This window comes from Neopelma chrysocephalum, unplaced genomic scaffold (assembly GCF_003984885.1).
Source record: "Neopelma chrysocephalum unplaced genomic scaffold, ASM398488v2 Primary Assembly neopelma1_70, whole genome shotgun sequence".
Taxonomy (NCBI): Eukaryota; Metazoa; Chordata; class Aves; order Passeriformes; family Pipridae; genus Neopelma; species Neopelma chrysocephalum.
Genome location: NW_020897730.1, coordinates 2,973,096 through 3,000,218, shown reverse-complemented (window position 1 = coordinate 3,000,218; position 27,123 = coordinate 2,973,096). Strand labels below are relative to the sequence as shown.

Sequence of the window (27,123 nt, the reverse complement as noted above, 5' to 3'; positions counted from 1 at the left end):
TTGTCTTGCACCAAGAACCTCTCTTTTTTTCTACATTATCTTTTTCATTTATTTGTCCCTTTTCTTCATATGTTCCAGAATTCCTCCAAATTTCTTTCATGCAGCTGTTGTCACACCTTCTGGTTTTGCTGCCATTTGTATTCCTATTTGCCATGTCTTGGCCATTTCTTCACTCTCATATCCTACAAAGCCCAGGGTTTCAAGTCCTTTAATCAATGTCCATCATTTTAATTGGGTGTCCTTTCTTTTTTGTCTTGGCCCATCTTTTATTCCCCAGTTCCACATTCAGTCCAAATACAGAAAAAAATGAAGATGTTTGTCATTGTTATGTTTAATGAAAACTGAAACCACAGCCAACATAACAGAGCAAATAGTTCCACAAGCTGTGGAACTAATTAGGTTTGATTTGCCTCAGTTATTTTGTTAGACCTCTAACTAAGCAAGACATGGCAGGATTTTGCTGACCTGAGCCACAAGAATTACAGATTGGCCAGGAATTTACACAATGACTGTTCTTTTAGCTAGAATTTTTTTTTAAAATTTCTGACTAAAGAGTGTCCCACAATCTTAGAGGTACTAAGGGGACAGATTTATTATTTTTTTCCTAATAGGTCACCCTTTGAGATAATAACCACACAGATTTGTAAAGCACTATCTTCAACTTGTACGTGGCTATAAAATTTATTTGAATATGGATCAATGGATTCAAATTTTTGAGGGTGGAAGATAAAGAAGGAAGAGGAAAAAACTGAAGATGTGAGGTGGTCAAACACATTAGTTCTTCCAGATATTACACACACACAAAGCTGGCTTTTATGTATTAGGCTCCTGATGCAAAAGCCATAAATGTTCTAACAGGGAATAAGCCCATTGCTGAAATGGACTCTTAGATATCTCTTTCCTCAGAGTTGAAAAAAAACCCAAATGTACCACTAGCCTTGCTGAATCAGCATGACAAAGATCTGGAAGATTTGAAAGTCCTCTTATATGGAGATGTCATGAAAAAGAACTCATTTCCTCCATTATGTGAATAAACAGCTTAATGAACTGAGAAGAGTAACACAGTTCATGGGAACAGCCTGGAACAGTAAGGAGCTTTAAATTGATGCTCCAGATGCTGATTTGATTTGTTTTTAATTCTGCTGAGGGATGTTTTCTATACCTGATTCCTATATAATGTTTCTTTCAGGCTGGTGAGTGCATGGATCCGAACATCCACATTCTCATGCTGAATGGCTCTCATGGACAGCTGCAGTGCTCTCTGCAAGTCGGTGCTTTTGGAGGATTCCTGAACAAGACAGGACATAAGAAGTTCAAGTTAAGTACAACAGGAATCTGATTAAGTAGCATCTCAAAGAACACAAGTGAGAACACATGGGAACAACTACTTTATTGCCTACGTTCTCACCTATATCCATAAACCATTGTCTTTCTGCCTGTTTTTTAAAATGTTTTTCCCAAAAGGCACTATATTTACACTTTTGGGTAAATATAATGATGGTGTAAATAAAAATTATAAAATCAGAAGAGAATGCTTTGCTTTGAGTCTATCTAAAACCAAATTAATTTCTACTTTTTCATTCCCACAAAGTAACACCTACTTCCCATCTATTACCTAATCATTCTGAGGGCAAGCAAAAGAAATGGACCACAGAGTACTGCTAAAAACAGACAAACTTTGCTCCCTGTGGAGAGAATATGGAAAAAGGATCAAACAAAAAGTAGTAGCTTTTCTTGTAACACAATCATTGCCATAGCTAATGCTGCTGACTTCTAATCTCTTTACTCTCACAAAAAGATGAAAAGTCTGTGTTCAGAAGATGCTACAGAAGCAAGAATGTTAAATATGAGTATATTTCATTCCTAAAGAAGGATCAGAATCTGCTTCAGACTATTCCTGTGATACAGAAAACCTGTTTTGTGGTGGAAGCAGATAAATACTATTTCCATTTAGCAACAAACTTTAAATGTTTTTCTCAGTTGTCATGAATTCATTTGATACATTCAAACCAACCAACTAAATAAAAGAAGCTGTACCTTTCTGTATTCCTGAAGAACAACCTGAATTTCTTTTAGTTCAGGAAGGTCAGGCAGAAAATATATTTCATGTAGAAAGTCTCGTACTGCATCCCTAATAGTTACCAAAAATATTGCAAAGAATATAGCAAATGTTAGTTGGATCAGAAAATTTTTAAAAACCCATCCAAAGAAAGCAATGAAGAAACCTCTTTCAATTTTGCTACTATGCCCTTAGACAGGAACTTTATTATTCCTATTGCCAACTTTTGTTTTGAAAACTGTTGGTACGATACAATGCAAAAAAAAGGAAAACCCAACAAAAGTAATCAAGATAATAACTATCAACATTCCTACCAGAAAAAAACCTCACATATTTTTAAGCTTTAAAATATAAGATGAAAAAGAATTAACTCAACATTATATTCAAAAAGGTTAAGTCAAAAAATTATTTTTTATTAAACCTTGATTTTATTTTCAGTTGGCATGACCACTTGAAGAGAACGTATGAAATCTTACTCAACATTATAATCTGTCCACTTCATAATTATAACTCTAATTATTGAAGAAAACAAAGAACTCATTTCCTCCCCATTTCCAACTCTCTACACTTCTCTCTAGCTTAGAGCAAATGTGAGCAATCATCATTATTCTGTAGAGGGAAGTGATTTTCCATCCCAGCAGAAAAAAGAGACTCAAGAAAACCTGGCAGGGTTAAGTGTCTGACTGGGTTGTAACTTTGCCACAGCATCATGTATTTTTATAAGGACAATATAAAAACAGCTTTTCAGTTGAAGCTATTGCTTGCCAGATTTCAAGATCTAGACACATTTTAGAGAAGTGCAAATGTATAGAAAGATGCACAACTTAGCAGAAAACCAAGTTTTCTCATCTCAGTGCTGGACAACTTAAATTTAGGGTTATCTCCATTCCTGTAACAGGATTTAATCCATATAACTGAAAATATTTTGAACAGTACCTGTTCTCAACTATGAGGAAGTGGAATATTGCTGTAGTTTCCTTGGGTTGGATATGAATAAGGGGCAATAACACCACTATCACATGGCTAAGCAAGGAACCAAGGTATGATTGGTCCAGACTTCGAACAAAACAATCCCAGGCTCTAAACAAGAAAAGACAACAAAACAACAGTACTCAATGGTTCTTCTCTGTATAAGACATTTTAGGTGAGTCAAGAAAAGCATTTTAAGCTGTTTCAGCTCTGTGGTTTAGATTATTGTCCAGAACAAAACAAACCAGTATATTGAAGGACAGAAACAGCAGGTATGCCACTGCTTTGGTACACCATCAGTTCACCTGCAACACAGTTCTGGAAAGTCATCCTTGTATCTCAGAGCTGTTCTCAGTGTAGTCATCATCTTCACTCTAACTGAACTCACGTGTTTGGGCCCCATGAGCTTCATTAAAGACCTAAGACTATTTAAAGCCTAGACATAGAGAAAAGGCATTTTAGTGTATTAGATACTCAGGAAAACATGTACAAGCCATATTTTCTAAAAAAATCAAGCTACCCTTGCTTAAGAAATCATGCTGTATAAGACATCAAAATCAGTTTGATGTTTCAATATAGAATTCAGGTTTAGAAAAAAAAGAGAATGAAAGGGAATCTCTAATGACAGAATTGTAACAAGAAACCACATTATTTAGGCTGTTGACAAATTGATGAGGGAAGAACTGTGGACATCAAAGGAGTTAGTTATTATAGATGTCTGTTCTAAGACAAGATTGACTATATATCTAAAGCTGAAAAGAGCAGGCTTAGGAAATAGAGAGAAAATAAATAAACTTGCATTTAAGAAAAGAAACAAGCCCAAACCCAACTAAAGCAAAGCAACAAAACACCAACAGAATTGACACACAACTTCTAGCAGAAGTGATTGCAAGTGTCAGGAACAGGTAATAGCTCAGTTGTCAATGACAGAAGAGAAACACTGAGACGCAGGAGATATTTCAGTCCCAGTAACACTACCCTTAACAAGGTAGTACAATGTCCAGCATGACAGATCAGTAACACGGGAATAAACCTGAGCTTGAGGAAAGGTCATGCAAGGGGAAACTCACCAAGAACAAAAAACAGAACAAGAAAAGATAGAAATAATAGCAGGTGCAGCAAAAGAAATGCTATAGAAATTAAGAAATTCATAAAGTGTGAAGACATGGGGCTACGAAAATGAGAGCATCTCAACGTGAATATCTGAGAAGCAAAAAACAACCAGAGAAAATGCAGTCTGTCAATATAAAGGTTATATCTACTCTAGCACTGAAAATTTCCTGCAGAAATCACCTGCACTACCTCTGTGAGGTGGCTACAAGCCCAGCCCTGTGCTTAGAAGCACTGCCTCAGCAGAATTTTCACACTTTGTCTTGAGCTGTGAGCTCTACTTTCTCTAAATTACTGTAAAGCTTAAAGGAGCTGTTCTGTGAGAAGCAAAACTAATAAAGTCCAGTTTCTCTTGGATTTGCATCTTATTTTCTTTACCTTTGCCCTTTGGTGCCCTTATATAACCCTGTTCCCTGCAGTAACTCCAGCTTTCTCCAGTATTCCCTCATCCTCCCACTGTTGTTTGTTTCACGCATTAAAAATAACACACTTTTCCTCCTCTGTAATTCCTCATTGACTGACTTGTTACATATACCATGTCTGACTGAAATATGTACATTATCTGACCATTAAAGAAACAAAACAAAAACTTTGGGGCTTACACAGAAGTCCTACCCACAGTAACAGCACCAGTTTTAAAGAATCATATTGGAACCTCAGTATCATTGAGATTTCAGTGACAGTTGCATGACCACACAAGTAAGTCTGGAATATCAAAACAGCCCTTGCTTATTTTTGTTTTAATATTCAAAATTAATTTTACACACCATTTTTTTATCTTCAATGCCAACACTGGAACTCAGTAACTGCATGTTAAAAAAAGCCAAGATACCAAGCAATTTAGGTTGTAGATAATCAGCCTGTGGAGGAAAAAAAAAAAGGGGTAAAAAAACCAAATAGTCTTACTATCAACACATTCCTAAGCTTAAGAAATTAAAAAGGAGGTATGAAATGCTAATTCTGAAAGACAAATGAGAAGAATCCCAAATACATACACTGCTACTTAAGAAATACCAGTGTTAATGACAGACATCCCTATTAGGCTGTGGGTTTTGTTGTTTTCATAGTAACTTGGGAATTGCATGTGTGTTGTTGGTTTGTTTGGGCACTGTTAGTTTTGATTTGGTTTTATGCATACTTGGTATGTATCTCCCTATTCCAGGAACATTTAATATGAAATGTCAGCCTTTCCTCCACTTTTTGTATCAAATAACGGCAAAATGTCTTCACTCTCACAATGGACAAAAAGAAATAATTATTGAACAAAACTGAACCTGAAAATTTGGATGTCCTTACCATCTGTTCAGGTGATGTTATTTCTCTGGGTCCCCGATAGGGATCATCATGAGAGGCAAATGAAGCCAAGATTGACAGGCCATTGAAGACTTGCTGATAGTGCTCTCCTATGCGCAGCAGTAACTCATTGTGCAGTCCCTGGTAGTCCTGCCTCAGCAAGCTGCCCAGTTCTATCTCAGTCTCATTCTATAATCAAACAGCAAACAGAAACCAAGTCTGCATTTAATCACAATGAAATTAGCACACTGAGAAACAGGAGGCATTGGGCTCTGGTTGATTTATTATGGAAATCAAAGAAAAAGCTTCCATTCAGCAAAATGCCAGACAAACCAAGTTTTTAGAATTTGTTAAGTTCATGAAGTGTCTTATAACCATTCCTCAGAGCCAACAGAAGTGATTACAAATAACAAGAACAAAATTTCTGCATATACAATTTCCCACTCTATGCTTTGCAATACCTTAACTTCAATAAAGCAGAAAGGTCACCCTGCATCAATTGCTGCTCCTCATCTGCAGGTAGAATAGAGTAAATGCCAGTTTACCTTGAGGTAATGAAGTGCCCGCTCAAGCTCATCCTTGGTGCAGGAACAGACCAAGTGAGAGAAGATGTATTTGAAGTTGTTGATTAAAATCTCTCTTCGGTTGACATTCAGTTGTTTTGCGATGGTTCGGATGAGTGTGGAGGCTGCAGGACTGGCCTTGGCTGCAAGGTCGGGAAGCAGAACCTGCAGGGTCCGCTGGCAAATTAAGAACAGCAGTTAGTGGAAAAAAACAAACAAAAAAACCCTCCAAACCCCCAGGATTAAGCTTAGTTCCATTTGTACCAGCACCACAACACACATCTCTGGTCATAAGTATGACCATAGGTATTAATAAAGAAGAACTTCAATAAGATGGAAATACAGAGTAAAAATGCAGATAGAACTAATTACTTCAGGAGCTGCTTCACCTATTCAATACTAAGAAACAAGTAAGCAAGAAGTGACCTGGTGTTTTTTGTGTCCATTCAGATTCTCCACATACCGAAATCTTAGAAAACCCCAAAACAAAACAAAAAACCAACATGCCCACATAACATTCCCCCAACCTACCATTCAGCTAGAACACTGCTTAGTTAACAGTTGTGCATTTCTCATGTATTAAAAGCAAAATACAAGTATGATTATGAAGCTACTTAGTCTTCCAGTAAAACAGATATCTAACCAGATCAGAAAGAGCTGGATCCACAGAACAGGAGCTTTCCTCATTTGAAACAAGAAAGCTGGCACCATGCAAAAATCACACCTTACAAAGGATCCCTCCAAGAGCACCAGATCACTAACATAGATATCATTAATGAGTATTCCAGATCTTTGCTCGTTATCTGTCACGCTTGAATTAGCACTATGGCCATCCCTCTAACTCCTTGATAAAACCGATCCTCTGTATTTCAGCTCCCAGTTGCAGCAATCACAAAGTAATCTATATTATAACAAACAACAGTAACTAGAGGAAAAAAAACCCAGATCTTTGACAATCACAGAAAAATTGTGGATTAAAATAGAAATTCACAAGCACACAGACAAAATATCAAAAGTAGAAAGGACTGACCAACTTACCGAGAGAAAGCGATTTAGATCTGGAAAATCAAACACACTGGCAATCTCAGTTAACATGTCCAGAGCCATTTCTCTCTGGTGATCAGCTGTTTGTTTCTGCAGCTCATTGCCCTGGCATGGAGAACCCAACACCACCATTTGGCTGGAGTGCAGGGATTCCACTAGAAACTAAGCATGAAGAAATAGATATTTAGTATTATTTTTCCCTTGTTCACTCCCTAAAACTAAACAGAAGAGTTTTACTCCTCTTTCTATACATCTGGTTTTCTCTCTCATTTATGGTGCAGAGATCTATGATTATTACTTTGCAATAGAATTGGATTATCATCCACTTAATAATTACATTCCATTTTGCAACCCTGGATTCAAATATTGCATTATTTAAAAAAAATTTCAAAATTAGAAAAGTTTGCTTTTGACAATTTTTTTTAAGCAGAACTTTTGTCTTTAGGTAATGGGTAGAACAAAAAACCCAAATCAATCATGCCAGAATTATGCCTGTAAAATGCTGATTTCAATTCCAATTTTAAATCATAGTGTCTTGCAGCAATAGAACTACATAATGCAAGAAACTATACAGACCCTCTATTTCAGAATGACAGCATCTAGGGAATAAAACAGAGAATCAATATTGTTGAGAGAAGATCAAGACAAAGTCAAAGATTTCCCATTCCTTCCTGAATATTTGTAGGGGTTTTTTTTCTTGAAATCATCTTCCTCAACCTATGAGATTTCACCTTGTAAAAATACTGCAACTTTTACCTTTAATACCATTCTCAAAATACACACAAAGAACCTAAACACATGCCTTTCTAAACCACCAACTTTTTACCTGACAGATGGGTTTCTTGTACTGACTGAAGAAAGCCTGCAGTTTGACGGCCTTGGCTGCTGCCAGCGCGCGGATTTCTGTGTACGCGGCTCCGGCCACGGCAGCCGACTTGGACAGCAAACAGTGCAACAAATGCAAGAGGGCAAATGGTACCAAATCTCCTTTTGATGCCCTTACAAAGCAAGCAGAAGAAAAAGAAATAAAAAGGAAAAATTAATTGCTGCATTCATAAAATGACTTGGGAATATACAATGACCACAATGCAAAATGCCTCTTCGTTGTATTTGCAAGGCTTATCTGCACCTCCTGTGACAGGGCAGAAGAAACTGAGGAACAATCCATATGAATCAACAGCTCTGTACAGTTGCAGCAGGCTCTGGACAAAGGCTGACTTCAAAATCAGTAATTTAATCTTACACTTGAACAAAAGGTTACTTTGCACCACAAACTGACATGACTTGGCAATTTTCAAGATGCTATCAAAAATACCTTCCAATATCTCCTGTTGTGAGAATCAAGGTATCTTTAAGCTCATTATTTCTTGATAATTTGGCATTTGTATAGGCTTCTTTCATTCTTGAAACAAACAGCTGGTACACATGAAAACAAACAAAAAAATAATTTTAGTGACTGACATTAGTGAAACGACACACAGTAACTCAAAAACCCAAAAATAAATATGCATTCACCTCTTTTATGAATCCTTCCTCAGAGTCTAAGGATTCTAGTATGTTCTTTATACAGGCACTGAAAGCCACTCTTACATCTTTGTCTGGATCTTCCATTAGATTTAATAGAGACCCAACAAGAATCTTCACACTGGACTCATCAGTGTTAAAATCCAGATGTTTGCAAAGATGAGGTATATTTTTTATAAATGCTGGGTGGTATGGTTGGAGGAGGAAAGGAAAATATATTTTTAATAACTTTTCAAAATCTATTGAAGTGCACAAAACAGTGATGCAAGCAAGCCATAAAGCACACTATACTTTTTTTAATCAAAAGAGTAAACATTGTAAAACAGAAAAGCTATTTAAAATTCAGATTTAATCAATTATTACAGTTCTAGATATAGTCATAGACCAAAATTAATCCAAGGTAGTTTAAAAGAATATCAATGACAATATTAAACATTAGCAGTGATATCAACTGAAATACAACACTTCAAGTTATAGCTATAAAAACCCCAATATAGAATAAAAGGAATGGAGAAAGGTACAGAAGCAGTGACTTAGTACCTCATATGCAAGTATAAAATGCTAATAAAGGTAAAGCCACATACCTAGCTTTACTGAACTGGGTGCTTTACTCTCAAGGAGAACAAGAAATGGCTTGAAAACACAGGCTTGCACAGAACAAGTTTTTCCATGAGCGGAAGTCACAGTGAGGCTGCTACACAGAATATCATGAGTAACATGTTTGATAGCAGAGTCTGCCAAGGAGGGTTGTACACAGAATGTACCAGAAAGGCAGCAAGATAATTTCCCCACTATAGCAGCACAAGCCTCCTTGACCAGCTCAGACTCATCTTTGATTTGATTTCTGAAAGGGAAACAGAAATGAAATCATTTTAGTAGATCATTTACCTAGAGATTTGTTTTTCTACACTGTCTGAATTCTCTAACTATACTGACAGTACTATCAGGACAATTTAAGGATCTGTCTCACTAAATTATCTTTGTCCTTTTCAGAGTACCCTCATGTTCTGTTAAATATTTGAAGTAGCACTGGGCATGGTGAGTCTGGCATGTCATACAGAAACTGAAGACTAACACAAAAGGACAGAGGACACTATATATAAAAGGTAAAGAAACTGGAAAAATTGTAAGAGACATATGGACAAATATGACATAGATTTCACTGACAAAGATATCTCCTTTCTCCTCCTTAATTTAAATGAGGCTCTTTAGCCAGGGAAGGAACTTGCATACTGACATGGTAATTGAACACTGTTCTGTCATACAGACATCATCACATACACCTATCCTGTTGATATCTTATGATTTCTGTAATTGAGATCTAGCAAATTCTGGCTTTAATAGAAATTAACTTTTTTTTTGGTGCTTGTACTACATTTCTTATTTCCTGATTTTCTTCTTGCCCAAACCCAGAAAAGCAGCATCAATACATACAAAAGCGCTTTGGGAATCGTGCTGCTGGACTGCACACTTGTGGGATGAAGCAGAAGAGAGAAACCTTTCACACAAGTAGCCCGAATTACTTCATGGGGACTTTGTAGTGCCCAATGATAAATGGATTTTCTCCAGTCCAGATGAACGGTTCTTGGGAAGAGAGACAGAAGGAGCACACAGTATGACTGAGTTCGGAGTGCTAAAGGGAAAAAACAAAGCAAACAATTACTTGATTTAAACTTTTAATACCATCAATCATCATAAGAGGGCAAAGAAAATAACTTTGCTTTAGAAAAATCATTCCAAAGTGATATTAGGTTTTATATACTTTAACATACTTACAGAAACTCTGTGCAGTTTTTTGACTCAAAACTAGAGGATCAAACCCAAACACAGATGGCTTAAAACAAGAATCATCAGGATGGCTGTAAATCCAGGGCAGAGACAGTAATGCACATAAGTTATCAAGAGTCTGATCACTCAGTGGAGTTTTCACTAGGGGAAAAAAACAAAAAACAACAACAAAAATATACTTTTTCAGCACTGTATAGTTTATAAAACATTTTATGTTCTTAATTTGCTACAAAATGTTACTTTTTCTATCAAAAGATTAGTATCACTATTCCCACATGTTGATATCCTACATTTTAGACATGTAACAATAAATCTTCTAGTGCTACATCAAAATAACCTAAAACCCTCATTAAACAGCTGACAGAATGTAATACATGAGCAGCAGAATGAAGTTAGGTATTTCTAGATTTGTGTGAAGACTCTCAGGTGGACTCTGGGATGTCTAAAAAGCTAAACTCAAAATAACTCTACGGTCTTAGAATCTCTCCTCTATCCTACACCCTAGTTACTTTTTAAAAAAAACATGCAAGTATTTTATATTTTTGGTACACTTCCTGCATGCCACATTGCTGAAGCTGCTCACAAGCTTTGAAATTGAGTGGAACCAAGGCAATAAGCATGCTGCCTCTGTGTGTTTTAAAAAGAAAACTCCCTGAAGTTTGTTCCTTTCTTATGTATTTTCACTATCCTCATTTACTCTCTTGGTCAGACAAAAATCAATAGAAGTACAGACAAAGAGAAGTAAAACATGTTCAAAAAGGAATGCAAATGAAGCTCCCTAAAAGAGAATAATGCTATTTTTTTACTTTATTTAACTTTTTTTTAAAAGACTTTGAATACTGGCACAAGATCTAGAATTTCAGTACCTCTACCACAACAGACTAACACAGTCAGATGCATTCCTAATTCACAAATACAGTAAAAGACATGTTAGTTTAAAGGATTTCTCACCTTGTGCATACATCAAGGCATCAAAGATTTTCACTATTCTGTCAATCACTTGTTCTAGATTAACAATCTGTGTAGCAGCCTCTAACAGGTTTCTGCAGACTTTCACTACTCTTGTGATAAAATCAGAGGAAATCCACTTGAACTGTGTATTTACCACTGAATCTGAGGAGCTTGGAGAACTCTTACATGTGCCAGAGTTACACGGATGAAATACTTTATGATCTATACTGTTAAAACAGAAATCACATGATGAATTCAACAGATTATAAACATTTGCTTGAAAGCAAAGTTATTATGAAAATGTACTTCTTCAAAACATACAGGACTTATCCAACACTTGTGCTGATACATGGACAAGCATTAAAGTAATCTACGCCCATCTTAATGACAGTTACAAGAAACTGTTGGTCTCACAGTTGCTCCTTGGTCCCTTTACCTGGCAGAATTTGTTGGGGGAGAACAATGAACTGTGCACAGAGCAGCCAGTCGCAGAACCACAGCAATCCCTTCCACAGTCTGGAGAACATCCGCTGTCAGAACTTCTTCCTCAAGGATGGATATTAAGGATGCAGCTTTCTTAGTGATGGCATTCCACAGAGAGCTCTTCAGTGTCATGTTCACAGGGCTACGTCTGTAATTGACCATATTAATTATTTTCCAACACATACTTTTTTTCAGAAAAGATAAATCATCACAGCAAAACCAGTGCTAAACCATGTTTGATACAGGATTAGGAAAATACCAAATGAAGCTTTGGCTTAAATGTGCTCTTTGGGAGGAAAAGAGACTAATTCTGAATTTAAGTATGACTCAAATCAGACTTATCTGAAAGGCTATAAAGCTATAACTCTACAATCCTTGGGAGGTCTTGGTGACCATAAAAAGTCAAGCACACTCATCTTTGAGAAAGGCAAAAAAAAAGAGGACCCAAGGAATCCTCTAGCCCTGTTAGCCTAACCTCAGTCCCTGGGAAGGTTATGGAAAAAGTCTTCCTTGAACTCATTTCTACCTGTATGAGGGACAGGAAGGTGACTGTAAACGGCCATTACAAATTTACCAGGGGCAAATCCTGCCCTCGATTTCTTTCCACACTGAGAGAGGCATCTCTGTGGAGAAAAGGAGAGCTGTTATTTCAGAAGACTTCAACTGGCTACAAAACTAGGCCGGCAAGAACTTCATGAAGGTCCATAGGACAAGTTCTGCAACTGACACAAAATCCCTGATGGAACAGAACCGGCTGAGGGCTGACTGACTGTACAGGAGCTTTGGAGAAAGTGACCCTGTGGACTCCTGGAAAAGTTGAATATAAGCAGTGTGACCTTGTTGCAAAGAAGGTCAACTACATACTGGGCTGTACTCAGGAGTGAAGGCTGATCATGAGCCCACAGCTGGAGTACAGCATGAAGCCAGTTTTGAGTGCCCAAACACAAGAAAGATCAACAGCTGGAGCAAGTCCAAGAAAATCAGGGAGCTGAAGCACAGCACAAGCAGAGGCTGAGAAAACTGGCTTTGTTTACCTGTTCTCAACCTGACTTAACTAGATCTGCTTTAAGTACATCCAGCTTAACAGCACAGCCAAACACATGATTCTGTCACTTTGTATGGATGCTCTCAGCTTTTCTGTTCTCAGTAGGTAAAAATGAAAATAACTTCCACTGAACATATTAAAAATACAGTCTCTTTAACTAAAGCTTGGCTTAAAAATCACTGTAGATTTTGATCCTTCAAAATATCACTTGGATTTTTTCCCCAGAAGATATTTCAATGTGGTTGTTAAGAATAAACTGCCTCAAAAAGTTGTTATTTATTATTCAAAAGCCAAATTACTATAAAAGTACTTATTGAGTAAGTGTCATACATTGAAGGGGTAGGTGATTTCTTTGCATGCTTTGTGGGGAGGCTTAGTCGTCGCCTTTTCTCTGGAAGTTCATCACTGCTGCTGCTCCACCCATCAGTGTCAGAAGTCTCTTGCTGGTTCTCATGAAGCTCCTGAAAGATTTCTTCTGTTTGTGTTTTTAACGCCGTATAAAGTGGGCTCACCAGATACTGGGATGGACAAACAATAGAGGTACCGTGATGTATGCTCTGCCTTCCTTCCCAAAGATGTGCTATTATTGTTTCTGACTTAAAATGCAAAATTTCAAAATATTATGGTAACAAAGTTTGTAAAAACCTTTCTGTCCAAAAACTTAATTATAAGATGAAAGCTCTTATAACCAGTGAAGTTTCCTGTGTTACTACCTGAGAGGATGCAGCTCGTACAGCTGTTTCCCAGTTCCTGCCATAATACTTTGCTACCAAAGCCATCAGGACAGACACACAAAGTTTAAGAGACAACAGATACAATACACACACGAATGCATGGAGTAGAGGGAACACTCAGCACATCAACACCTTCCTGTCCCTAACAAACATGATAAAATCACATGGTTAGAAAGTAAGAACTCAGAAGAATGGAAATTACTTATAAAGCTGCCCTCATATGAGTGTACTCTGGGCCTCACTCCCATTTTATACTTTCATGATGTTATTTATGATTACAGATGGTTCTGCCTGCATAGCTTATCAACAGTTTAATACATTTAAAAAACGAGTCCATCTACATTCAACTGATCAAAGAACTCTGACGTGTACAAACATATGAAACAGTTAAAAAACAAGGAGTATCAACCTAAATACGCAACTAAAAATAGCATTTCCTGAATTTTCTTCTTTGTATAGGTGTAGGTTTTTGTATATGATCTATTCACACAAGAAATACCTTTTTAAAATTAACCTACCTCTTGTTCCTCCTGAGTTCCAACCACATTCACAAAAATCCCACATATGGTACTGATATGGGCTTTTCTTACTTGTAAGGCAGATTCATAGCCAGTTGGAACAAATTCCAGAAAATACTGCAGTATATGACAAAAAGTAGTTTTCAGCTTTTCAGACTGAAGACACCTAAACACGTCCCCTTCAAACAATGCACAGAGCTTCTCCAGCAGCATATTGAAGTAGACAGGTTCAATCTTTTTGTAAGAATCTGCTTCAAAAGGCAACAATGTCCTCACTAACAGTAAGAGCGGTTCTCCAAAGAGTTCTGATTCCTCAGTATCCATTTCAAGGGCTGACTGCAGAATTTCAAAAAAGACTGTGAAGAAAACACTGGCCAGTTGTTCTGGAGGTCCTCCTAAATGAATTAACTTCACCAGAAACTTCATTGCCAAAGTTTTAACTTTTGGACTGCCATACTCCAACAGGGAACAGCCTATCCCCCAGAGAATAATATCTTGTCTGACAAAAAACACATCTGCAACAATATCTGTCAGAATAGACATTAATATAACCTCCAAACATTCTACATTGGGCATACCCATCAGCTGTAATGGTGCCAATCTTAAATATCCCACTTTGTCACTTATATTGCTTGAAAATCTCTTTACAGTCACTGGCCAGATCAGCCCATTTCCCCTGGGATGTTTCCGTGCATCTCTTTCATGCAAGATGATTAAGTCTTGGAAAAGCTGCAGCAAGTCTTTAGTCAGTACTTCAAAAATGGAGCAACTCTTCATTTTAAACAGAAAAAGTAGAGAGCAAATGACATCACAAATGTTCTTGTGCAATGTGTTGCAGTTTGGAGTTGCAGCAATTCGTAGAAGCCTTGTTATGATCCAGTTACTAAATTCTAGGACAATAAAAGAGAAACAGCAAATGGAAAATTATTAAGATAAAACCCACAGTCTCCTAATGAGCACCTCCCTGAGACCATATTGCTTATCAGTAAAACAAAGGAAAACTTGAGATAAATGCATGTAGGCCTAGTAAACAGAGCCTTCACTGGGACATTTATTCAGCAGATCCCATTGAAAAACAGGAAAAGAGGAGGGAGCAGCACACGGGGGTTGGAGTGGGAATGGAAGACACATATTTTCACTGGGTGGTTCCAACCATTTTCCTCTGCCTCAAAAAAACCCTCAGGCAATGAGTACAGCATTTCTCATCAACATGAGCCAGGTAATACCACTATGCAACGGGAATGAATAACATCAAAATCTGTCCCAATAAACTGCCATTATCACAAGTGCAAATCCATTCACAATATTCTAACTCTAATCATCATATTCACTTATAAATTTGTAGTGAACTTCCACACCTGCCTCTTTCCCATTTCTGTTCTCTTGGATGATGTCCACAACTTTAAATCTTGAAAACACCAAGCTTCAACATAACATTTTCAACAAACTCACCAATGCAACTGCATTCTGTTTCCTCCTGATTTCCATCCACATTTACAAACATAAGGGGGGAAGATTTCATGATATATTGAATAAAATCAAGCAACATTACAGAACTTGGCTGCGAATCTGATTTCTTAATTAGTTCCAAAGCAACTTTAAAAAGAAAAAGCAGACAACAATATTTGAATTAGCATTGTAATAAATCAACTTCACAAATTTTGTTCACACCTAATGAGGATATTTTTATATATATAAAACACTATGATATGGTTTCGAACCTCCCAAATTATTTATTTATTGAGAGTATACTTTTTTAATCCATGAAGATGATTTTGTGCATATGTACAACCCTCTCTGTGACTCCAAACTGTCTGAAGAGAAATATAAATTCCTCATTGTAATTGAAATGATACTTTGATAGTGTATGTATTTCATAATTATCAAAATGTCTGTGAAATACTGTAATAATTGGAACCTTAACATTATTTAGGGAGTACTAAAATAAGGCTTTGTTACAATTCTAATATTAAAAATAAAGCTGTTTACATGAAAGTATTTCAATTCTGAAAGACACATGTGATTATTAAGAATTGCAAGCTATATTATACATTAACAATCACAGTACATGATACTCCTGCTTTTCAATGTTGCCAGCACTTGTATTCATACAAGCCTGCACTGCATTCCCCCCCTCCTTTTTTGGGGGTGTGTGTATGTGTTTGTGTTTGGGGTTTTTTTCACTTAGATAACTTCACATCATAACAGAAAATATAGAATTTATTACAAAAATAAGTCACAAAGGGTACTGTATTCAACAAAATCTTTCTGAGAATGAGAGTTGTAACTTGTATATTTGGCAGGAATTACTTAAAGCATAAAGCAGATAATTTTAAAAGACAGGGATGTACTGCTTACCAACATCTACATCTGTAAGAATTCTGTCAATAAACTGGCAGAGGATTTGTCTTGGTTTCTGCACAACTGTGTTGTATTCTTCTGGGCTAGCACTAAAATTAAAAGTACAATATTTTGATGTTATCAATTTTAAAGTACAAAGTAATTATGTGAAGTCTATCTCAACAACACAATATTAAACACTGATTTTTTTTCTTTTAGAAGTCTTTTAAAGGAAAGACAAATTGATTTCTTGGGTTTTTTTTTAATTTTCTTGTTTTAGTGACCAGCCTGTCACTCCTTCTCTTTAGCCTTCAGAAGTACAAAAGTTTTATAATGACCTGAAGTGCCTTTCATTTAGTTATGCAATTGTGTTTGATATATATTAAATCCACATCTAACAAAGCAAAGGATTTATCCTGACGCTACTACCATGGAAGAAACCAGCTTTGCTGCAGAAAAAAAGTAAGATTAAGAACCTGTTTTACTTTTTGAACTACCCAGAATTATTCAACTGAATAGGTACAGATAACCCGGGTAAGTGGTGTCAGCAGTGACTGCCCAGGGGACTGAGAAGGCAGTCAGCTCTTGTCACGTCACATCTCCAACATACAGTTGTGCCTCCACATCAGCCCCCTGACCAATATAGAACAAAGCTGCGCATTTCGTGCTGCCGCTAAAAATTCAGAGCTAAACATGTCCCAGGTCGTTTGATTCACAGTGAGCGCACACAAATCCTGGCAGGTGGCGGGCCAGGGGACCGGCTGAAGGGCGGGCGCGGGCCCTGCCCCGGGACACCCCGCACAGCAGCGGGGCAGGAACCTCCTCCTCCTCCTCCTGCTCCTCCCACCACACAGCGCTGCCGGACGCGCTTCCCGCAGCCCCCACCCCGCACGCGGCCCGTCCTACCCGGCGAGCTCCCGCAGCGCGGGGATCATGGAAGCCATGCCCAGGCCCTGCTCCGCCATCGCTGCGCTTTGAATCGGGCGGCGCTCCGCGGGGCGGGCACTGCGGGACGGCGGCCGGCACGGCACAAACTCCGCCCGCTCCCGGAGCCGCTCGGCTTTAACCGCTTCGTCACCGCACACGGTCGCTTAGGGCTCCCGTGGGCTCCACGCTGCCCCGGTGGGGCTCTGCAGGAACGGGGATCGCCCGGCGGGGGCCGAGCGCACCCCGCGCAGCCAGGGCACTGAGGGGCCGCCTGCAATGACAGCCGCAGCTCGGCCTCGACGGACGGGGGCTCCAGGGGACTGGAGGGGAGAAGCGCCGCAGTGTTGAGGGGGGCTGAGAGCGAGGAGGGGAGCGGCCCCAGTGTGAGGGGCGGCGAAGAAGAAACTTCAAAGGAGGCTGAGAAGGCGCCTCTACACCGCTCGGTGCAGCTCCGGCCCGCCCCCGCAGGGCGCACCTGGGTGTCAGGTGCGGGACAGCCCCGCGGGGACCGGCCCCGAGCGACCCCCGCCCCGGCCCGCCCCTGCCATCGCCCCGCCCGCCCGGCCCGGCCCCCGCACCAGCAGCAGCAGGTGGCGGCGGCGCTGCGGGGACAGTGCGGGACATTGCGGCCGCCGGCCAGGTGGGCAGCGAGCGGGGCGCGGGGGCCGCTCCCCGGCTGCTCCCCCGCGCCGTGTGCGGGGCGAGCGGGGCGCGGAGCAGCGGGAGGGCGCGCTGGGCAGGTGCGGGCTCGGCGCTCCGCCCCGCAGGTAGCGGTGCGTAAGCAGCGTTTAAAACACTACTGGTTTTCTGGTTTATTCCTGTTAGTTTTTCTTTTTACCATATGTTGCGTTCTGTTTATGTTTCTTTCACGAAACGTTTAAACGTGTAAAGTTCGGAAGGTGCCGGCGAAGCCCGCTGGAGCAGCGCGGGGCTCAGGGAGCGGCGGGCGCGGCCCCGGGCGGTGCCGGTGACCCGCGTGTGCCCCACCTGGGCAGCGAGGCTGCGAGAGAGCGGGGTAAACAGGGTAAATACGGGGGTTGTGTACGGGGAGGAACAGCAGAGAGAGTGTGCGAGTGGACACTGAGCTCTGAGCTTTGTTTTTGTCATTAGGAGCTACGGCTCGTTCTGCATTTGTTTATGAAGTTTGCTTAGTGTTGTTTCTGGGCTGAAATAAAATCCTCTCGAAGGCTTCTAATTCTGTTGCCTGTTTCCACTGTGCTAGGGCTGTGTCTCGTGCATGTATAACAGCCCACAAGGAGCGTGTGTGTTTCAATTACTGAACCATGTCAAGTGGATGCTTTAAGGGAACCTGTTACTAACTGTTCACAGATAAATATTTTTGTCCTATGAAATATACGTATTTCATTTCATTAAAATTCTGCTGGCATTTTAAAGGCTGGTAACTTGATAAGAACCTGAAATACTTCGAGAAACTTCACGAGACATAACTGGGTTTTATCTTAGTTTGTTTTTCAGTAGATATTGCAATGTATTCCACCAGCTGACTTTATAAAATGCTAGTCTTTCAAGAGTCGTTCCTAGAAAGAAAGCAAGAACCATGTAGCTTTATATGTTCTGTTAAATAGAACTTTAACGGTCCAGGAAGACTAAGTACGTCTGGGTTTTGTTATCGATGTTATTTTGAACACAAAACTTTCTACATAGTTTCAATTTAAAATATCTGTTATTGTGAAAACAACATTGAGTGTAAATTTCCAAGCCTGAGACAACAATCACACTAAGAAAGGTGTAAATTGCCCTGCTTGCTAAATCGATGGGGAGTTAAAATTCTGGTGTCTTCCTTGATGAACTTAAGCAGGATGCTGTTGGTATCTTGGGAGAGTTTGAGCAGCCTGTATTATTCTTTATTATTATTCTTTAGCTTTCAATCCTAAGAAATAGGCTAACTTTATTGAATTACAGGGGGGTTTTTGTTTTTATTATTGTTGGTAAAGCGTAAATGGGGCATATGAGGTGCTTAATAAAAAAAATGCTTTTGCTTGGAACTGTCCTGAGTCACCAGTGAGATCATATTAATATAGGTATTGTAGAAACGCTTTCACTTGTGATAGGTAGAATGCTACATAAATTTGTGGTGCAGTTTCTTTGAGCATTTACCAAGCATAGAATTCAGGTGTTTTTTGGATTGGGCTTTTTTTTTTTTGTAATGAGCACTTCTAACAATTCACCAAAAAGAGATCTCCTGCTCCCCATTCTTCACTGGGAGCGAAGTTAGGAGGCTTATTTTCCCTTGCAATTGTGAATTCCCATCTACCGATTTCTTATCATATCATCAAATTTCTCCAGCTACCATAGTTTTGGAAAACTCTATGTGAGACTGCCCATAATAACAACTCCATTGTGTTGTGAGGATATAAGAAGTCTTCTAGATGCTCTCCATAAAAACATTTTCATGGGCACTCACAAAATCTAGTGTCCTCCAAAGAAACAGCAACTGAAACACCTGATGTCATTTCTTCCTTTGCTTGAGCACATGATAAGCTCAATAAATTCTTAATTCATCTCATTTCTTCCTTGTCTAATTATTTTGTACTTTTAGGTCCCTTGGCCCCCAGCAGGAGAAGCAGGTGTGTTATCATCCATCTGGAGGGAGTGACTTAATTGTTTATGAAAACAGTGTGCCTTGAGACCCTCCTCTATTCTTTTCTCCAATGCAGTTGTTCATATCGGTGAAAGGAGTCTTAGGTGTGCAGAGCTCCCAGCTTGCACAACTTGGGGTGGGGTGGAGAAGCTCATGCAGAAAGGTAGAACTAAGTATCAAATTCAGAGTATGTGGCACTACCAAGATTTCTGCTGAAGCTGAGGTTACTCTTTTTTAATTATTCTTTTCTTCTCCATTCCCCACCTGAGCAGTCCTCTCACTGTATAGTTGCATGATTCCTCCACACCCAGGCCTCTGTCTTCTTTGGCTTTTCATTACTTCTTTACCACGTGCCTTTGCAGGCCAGTGTACTTATTTTAAGATCCTGAGAGACTTTGCCTTGGACCAGCAGGTCCGAGAGCACAAGAGCATGTTAATTGTACTTTTGTTCCCCCTGTTGTTTAATTCTGAGGTATAATTGCTGTTATTCTTGGGGCTCATCCACTCTGTGGATGTGTGTGAGATGGTGGTTAGTGTGATTGCAGTTTGATGTCAGCTGTCTTGCAGGTAGGTAGTGAGTGTACTAAAGACATGTAAATGCACCAGTGTGTTCCTCATGAACTGTGAGATGTGAATATACGTGACAAGGGTGGTCAGAGGAATGCAGCCAAGATGGTGCAGGGAGGTGCTGTGAGCTGTGCTAAGTCATTTCCTTCAATATCAAGGTATCTGACAGTTTATCATCCGCACGGCTGCTGTGCTGACACCCACAGTCTGGATGGTGACTCAAAGACAAATTTCTGTCCATAGTCATGCGAGTGGTTGTCAAGACAGTGCCTGACCTTTGGACACAGGGCATTGCTCCTGTGCACTGTAAGAATGTGTATTGCAGCACTCTCAGTTTTTATCTGTGCTTGGGCTGCTTAATCAACTGGGCTGGAGTGGAGTGGCACAGATTAAAACTTGAATACTGGTTTGATGATTAAAAAAAAAAAAGTCAAAAATTGAAACAGTAAACGGTGGTAAGGATAACAGGCAAGCCAGAAACCTAAAAGCGGATTATGTACACCCAACTACTAAGCAAAAACTAAAACATGTAAAAGAGGGGAAAAATGTGAGGAAAGAAAACATATAACATGAAAATCTGTTTAACTTCTGTGTATAATCTCAACAGGTCCTAGTCCTGCAAGCATTTATCCATGGGGTTTTTTGTGAATAAATCTGGTTATGTACTTTAGACTACTGATAATGTCAAGTAAAGTATTTGAGTATTTGGAGAGATAGCACGTTAGAGTATACATTCCTCTGGAACATGGTATTATTATTTCTATAGGAGGAGTGATTGTTTTTTGCTTATCTTCAAAAATTTTACTACTATTAAAAATTGTTGCCTATATATTTTTTTTTCTTACTTGATTCTTGCCTCCCAATATTTCTAGAAAAGTATTATTCCCGAGGCTAGTAGCTGTGGAGGAGACTCACTGAAATGGTTTTACTAGCAGGATCAGTGTATAACATCAAGACTTTTTGAGTTGATAATTTTTGAATGAGAGGTAAGATGCCTGGAATTTAGTTTCCTAGGGCAAAATTTACAGAATCCGGAAATTACTCCTTTTTAAAAACTTGTAGCAACAGTGATGCTTAAAAATCCCTTAATGAAGTGCAAAACTCTGTACTAGTCATGCTAGGAGAAAGCTGTGCAATATGCATTTAAAATGTCATTTAAAGTACATTTGAAAATTGTGGCTGTTGAAATTATGTAGGTTCTTTTATTCAAATATTTCTTCAATGAAAATCTGAAAAACAGTACTAGCTACAGTTGCTACAGTTTTCATAGTGAAAAGATTTGTTTTCTGAGAGATTTATTATTAGGAGATAAAATTTTGCGTCTGATTCTGTGTTCTCTACTGATTAAAAGTAGAATAGAGTTTATGCCTGGGAATATTGATGGAAGTTCTGCTAAATGTCCACCTTCTCCATTGCATGGCTTACCACAGAAATCAATGCAATAGAGGAGAGAGAAGGGGGATTCATGTTTTTGTCCTTTTACCCTATTTTTTTGGAAGTCAAATAAATTAAACCTTTATATGGTGGAACGGTACTCATTACTTTTTGGAGGAGGATATATTCCTTGGTGAGTATTATCCCAGTACTTGGAGCTTGAGGATTGTGTCAGTGAAACAGAGCATCACCTTAACAGCATGCAATACAATACCTAAACTAAAAAGTTTAGGTACCCTTACACTTAACACGTCACATTAAGTCTGAGTGTAATGTTTAGTTCCACTCTTCTTATTGCACTAATTATTTAAATAAAATTCTTTCCTAGCATTCACCATGATGTGTGAAATACTTCATATCTCTGATAACTGTTGCCATAAAAACTCCCAAAATCACCAGGTCTACATAAATGGATTAAATAAATGTAGAACAGGAGTACCAGTGAGTAACAGGATCTGACCCAAACAAACATAATTATTACTGGGAAAGGCTCCACTGTACTGTGCCAGATAATAAGGAAGCAATAAATTGTATATGTAGTTCTGGGGAAAGATACTGAGCCAAGCAACTGCAATTGCAGTTCAACCTAAACTGCAGGTTTGAAGACCTTCTGTGGGAGAGGTTGTGTTATTAGCTCATTGCAGCCTTGACATCATGCAAAGGGAAACAGTTGACTAGTGATGGTGGTGTGATGTGCAAAACAACATTGACAATGGAAAGAGCAACTAACGTTAGTCAGCTCAAGATGGATCAGGAATTCCAGGTTATGGACACAACCAGTTCTGCATTATTGGTTACTTTACTAAGGTGGTTTTTTTTTTTCTGTGGCTAAATCTTTCAGAAAGGACTTGAAAATGAAACAGTAAGGGTGACTTCTCTATTCTCCAGTGTATTATGTTTGTGATAAAATTACTAATTATAGGATTTCAGCTTTGATTCAGCTGGTCACATGGAGGGAATGATAAACGTATGTCATGGCTTTATTATTTACATAATTATTTGTTTTGGTGCTTCTAAATGTAACTGGATGAATTTGTAGCTTTTTATGCGGAGGTGTGTACTTGGTTACTGCTATTACATCCAGGTGTCCAAGGAGGATAAAGGTAGTTCTTCACAATAGCTCATCAGAGAGACTGGTATTGCTAAGCCTCAGAAATAAATTATGCATAAAGCAGATTGTGTGCTTCTACATGCATGCTTTTGGTGGGAAAAGGATTATCAACCCATTTTCAGGGCTCTCTTGGCAGATGTTTCCTTAATAATAATAGGCACTAGCAAAAAAAAAAAATGCTGGATCCAGTGTTTCCCACTTTCATTCAATTAGTGTATTCATCCTTTCATCTCATTAATAATCAGTGGTAGAATAGACTGATTAAAAACACTGACATGTAGAAAATCTGAAATATTAGGCTGTATGTTACCAGCAAGATTATATTTACTTGAATGCAATTTAAAGGATTTATCTCTATGTAAGAGTCAGGACCATGAATTTCAAACCATGTATTCCCTGATAGGTTTTCTTTTCCAGATTTTTTTATAGTTTGGAATGTTTGCTGATTTATCAAGCCCCTTTTTTAACTCCACATCTCCCGTTCTCCCATTTTGTTTGCACACGTCCTGCTGTTCCTCTTTGCACTAATTTATCCCCTTATAACAAAGGGAAACTAAATCCTGTTTTTTCATATTCTAAAGTTAGGATCATATAAAGTAGTATGAAATTATTCTTTTCCATTGAGCTGATTATTTTTCTTCTGCAATGTTTCTAGTCCTTCTAAGCTTGATGTATAGAATCAAGATGTATTTAATTGAAGCTAGTGAGGTTTTTACCAGTGACGTAGCTGGCATCAGCCAGGTAGTAGGATATATTCAATGAGAAATAACTGAATATAAAGATATATTTCATTTTACTTGTCATCACCTGTATCAAGCACTTAATTGTGGCTGAATACTTAATTGTACAAAGGCAGAATATTTTTCACATCCCAAATTATAAAATGTTATAGCACGTAAATTTAAATCAGTAATTCCTTCGTTTTAAAAGAGTTAGTTATTGTAGGCTTAGGGTTGCATACACAGATAACTGTTTCACTAGTTTAAGGCCTGTTGGACTAATTTGTCTAAAAGCTGATATCTCGTTCATCTTAATCATTGGCATTTATATATCCTTGATCTTTCCAAAGGGATTTCATTATTCTACTGTTACCAGAGATTAAAAAAAATAATTAAACTAATATGTGCACTCCTCAGAATTTCCAGAATCTTTGAGGCCTGAAACTCAAACCTCCCAACTGGTCTCTTCACCATGGGCAAGGTGGTTTAGTCACGTCCTACCAAGGCTTTTCCCAAGAGAAGCTTGGCAGCAACACAAGACTTCTTGTTTGTCATGCCAGAGCAAATCCCTACTTCTGGCACTGTGTGCTGTGTTCGTTTTCATAAGGTGGTTTGCACCCTAAAATGGCAGCTCTTATGCTGTGGTGAAAGAGCTGCTGGGTCAGCCACGCTGGGATTTTTAAACTGGTCCTGTCTGATAGACTGATTGCCTTGGGGAAAGCAGAAATTATGAAATTGTCTATAATAATAGAAGCACATATTTCTGTTGCACTCTAAAATTTCTGCATGCTTTCTCTCCTGAAATTTCATTTTTTTTGGTGGTGATAAATATGTGGAACAGACTCTTCTGCCATATAGTTTAAGCTACCATTCTGCTTTTTACTAAGTAAATTAAGATCTAGGCATTTAAACTCAATAGGATTAATGCATATCAGTCCTCCTCAAGGAAATAGGCATATGTGGGATGAGTGATTGGGTGCTATATGGTCTCTGGGCACTAAGAAGTGCTTCATTAAGATGTCACTTCAGTTGTGCTGCTTCCTGCTGGACTCCTCACCCAGCGGGAGACAAACGAGCAATAGTGGGAAAGCTTGGGAAGGTGAGCATGGCACTGACTTGCTAATTGATACTACTAGCACAATAAGTATTTCTATGTCATGTTTAGAAATTTAAAAATAGGTATTTAAGTATAGATAATTGTTTAATGTTTAAGAGCATTAATATTGGAGACTTGGAAATATGAGTTATTTTTCATGAATTGTCACTGTAAAGTGACAGTAAACAATGTGGCAGAGTTACTCAGTTTTTGGGGGAGGAGGATGAGCCCCTTGGTGCAAACTTGTAGCTAACTTAAAATACAAAATGTCTCATTAAAAATATTACGTGAAATAAAATGTTTATCTTATGAGATCTCCTTCAGAGACAGGTTTTGTCCTTGTAAAAGAGCTGATTTACCAACAAGATGATTTATCTGAGAGATCATAGTTTATCATTTACGTATTTCATTTGCTGAACATGTGGAAATCTGCTGTCAAAGTCCTAACAAGTGTTATGACTTACAAGTGGTGTGAGAAACGGTAAAGTTTGGAAACGCTTTGGGCTGTAATTTGGGAACACTGTAGCATGTACTGCAGGCTGTGAGAGCAAACAGTTGTCACTTTACTGTGGGCCATCTTAAAATGGGTAACACAAAGGAAATGTAAATACATTAAATTTAAGAATACTCAGAATTCGTGTTTCAGCAGAGAGACTCCTTACAAAGATAATCCATCTTACAGTATTTTCTGTGTTGTAAGAATTGTTCCCTATAATTAGTAGATGGAAGATAATTGTATAATCATATCTTTTTCACTTTATGGGACTTTAGGTCATTAATTTTAAAGCAACTAGTAATTTTTTTCAACTATCATTTTTTGGTCACTAAGGGTTGTTACTAACCTAACACTGTTTTGTAAGATTAATGTTTTTATGATACTTGTAAAAAGGAAATAGAAATTATAGTTAATAAAATCATAAACACTTTTATGCATTGTTTTGCAATAGATGAATAAAATGTTAGATTTTCATTGTTTCAGCAGAAGTGCGTGGATATATCTTATATTTAGACTTCTTTTTTTAAACTCATGACTTTGTAGCATAGTTGCAATGTATGGTTTAAATGCTTAGAGATGTCTGTTCATGCTGCCAGCTCAAACTATTAAAAATAAAATTGTTTAAACCCGGGATTTTTAAAGGGTTTTTTTTCATTTCTGATATTTTTAAGAAAGATGGTAAAGTTTTCACTGAAGCATCAGAAATAGTTTTAATTTAATAAATATGATGTTATCTCCTAATCATATGAATCCTAAGGCTGAGATTTTGAATAGTTTAGTTACAAAAAAATTTGTTCAGAAATTTCATTATTTTTCATCTTCAAAATATGATTAAAAATGACAGTTGGCAACAACAACCGTAGATGTTTTATTCTGGCGTAATTATTAAGAACTACAGTGCCAGCAAATGAACTTCATGCACGCCCCAGATAGTCCTCTAGTTTGGAAGGTAGGAAGGAACAATACCCTGTTTAGCTTTAGTTACTCAGATTCACTGATGTGCTGCTTTTATCCTCAGCACTTGTGCAAACACAGCTCCTTAAGGCTCTCAACTGGCAAACAGGGAGCACTTCTGCATCTGTGGACTCTGCAGAGACGGGTTTTGAAATGCTGCCAGTTGGTTTTGCCATGTACTGTAGAGGACCCTCCTTTTTTCTCCAGCTTGACCAATGAAAAAAGAAACCCAAAAATAACCTATGAATTTTCCATGACAGAAAATCCTGGCTTGCTTGCAGTATAGTAGCTGATCAGTCTAATCTAATAATCTTTTGAACCATGTGGAGCTGAAGGAGGCATTAGTGGGTGTCAGAAGGCCATACTGCCATCTGATAATTAATGTAAACGGGAAAAATACTCTGGCAACACACATCTATTTGGTACTATTTTGTAACTGCGATTAGCTGGAGTATGAAGAATATGTGGCTGTAAATTCAATTGCTGAGGGCAGAATGAATGCATGTCTGTTGTTACTCTTAACGATCTTCACATGATTAACTTCTGGGGTGACCTTAAAACTGAGTTCATTAGTAAGAGTTAGCTTGTGTCTCTCTGCTGGAGTTTTACTATTTGTAGCAAGCTGAGGTTTCCTGCTTCGGGCTACCAGAGAGCAGCACAGGGGAGGATCAAGGCAATAGTTTTCTGGAGTGTTGCAGTTGAGCTGTTTTAAGATCTCCCTCCCCTTCTGCCTCTTGGGCTGTTTGTTCACCAATAGCTTTGTTTGTAGTTTTGCTTTTTAAGTTACGCGCTAACT

At 38.5% G+C, this 27,123-nt stretch overlaps 2 protein-coding genes across 2 annotated transcripts in view; one reads left to right on the top strand and one right to left on the bottom strand.

Moving 5' to 3' along the window:
* Positions 1-17,426, bottom strand: part of ATR (ATR serine/threonine kinase) — a 39,069-nt gene extending 21,643 nt beyond the window's left edge. The window contains exons 1-21 of the mRNA XM_027686099.1: positions 17,328-17,426; positions 16,440-16,531; positions 15,534-15,677; positions 14,082-14,971; positions 13,160-13,347; positions 11,738-11,932; positions 11,302-11,528; positions 10,339-10,491; positions 9,997-10,195; positions 9,147-9,406; positions 8,554-8,744; positions 8,354-8,454; positions 7,865-8,036; positions 7,033-7,200; positions 5,977-6,171; positions 5,435-5,620; positions 4,906-4,998; positions 3,334-3,464; positions 2,996-3,139; positions 2,038-2,131; positions 1,163-1,288 (exon numbers count right to left, since the gene is read on the bottom strand). Of these exons, the coding sequence (XP_027541900.1) occupies positions 1,163-1,288; positions 2,038-2,131; positions 2,996-3,139; positions 3,334-3,464; positions 4,906-4,998; positions 5,435-5,620; positions 5,977-6,171; positions 7,033-7,200; positions 7,865-8,036; positions 8,354-8,454; positions 8,554-8,744; positions 9,147-9,406; positions 9,997-10,195; positions 10,339-10,491; positions 11,302-11,528; positions 11,738-11,932; positions 13,160-13,347; positions 14,082-14,971; positions 15,534-15,677; positions 16,440-16,531; positions 17,328-17,386 (4,008 nt within the window). The 5' untranslated portion in view covers positions 17,387-17,426. The remainder of the gene's footprint in view (positions 1-1,162; positions 1,289-2,037; positions 2,132-2,995; positions 3,140-3,333; positions 3,465-4,905; positions 4,999-5,434; positions 5,621-5,976; positions 6,172-7,032; positions 7,201-7,864; positions 8,037-8,353; positions 8,455-8,553; positions 8,745-9,146; positions 9,407-9,996; positions 10,196-10,338; positions 10,492-11,301; positions 11,529-11,737; positions 11,933-13,159; positions 13,348-14,081; positions 14,972-15,533; positions 15,678-16,439; positions 16,532-17,327) is intronic.
* A 535-nt stretch (positions 17,427-17,961) lies between these two features.
* Positions 17,962-27,123, top strand: part of PLS1 (plastin 1) — a 43,168-nt gene continuing 34,006 nt past the window's right edge. The window contains exon 1 of the mRNA XM_027686306.1: positions 17,962-17,988. The gene's annotated coding sequence lies outside the window, so the exon portion shown is untranslated. The remainder of the gene's footprint in view (positions 17,989-27,123) is intronic.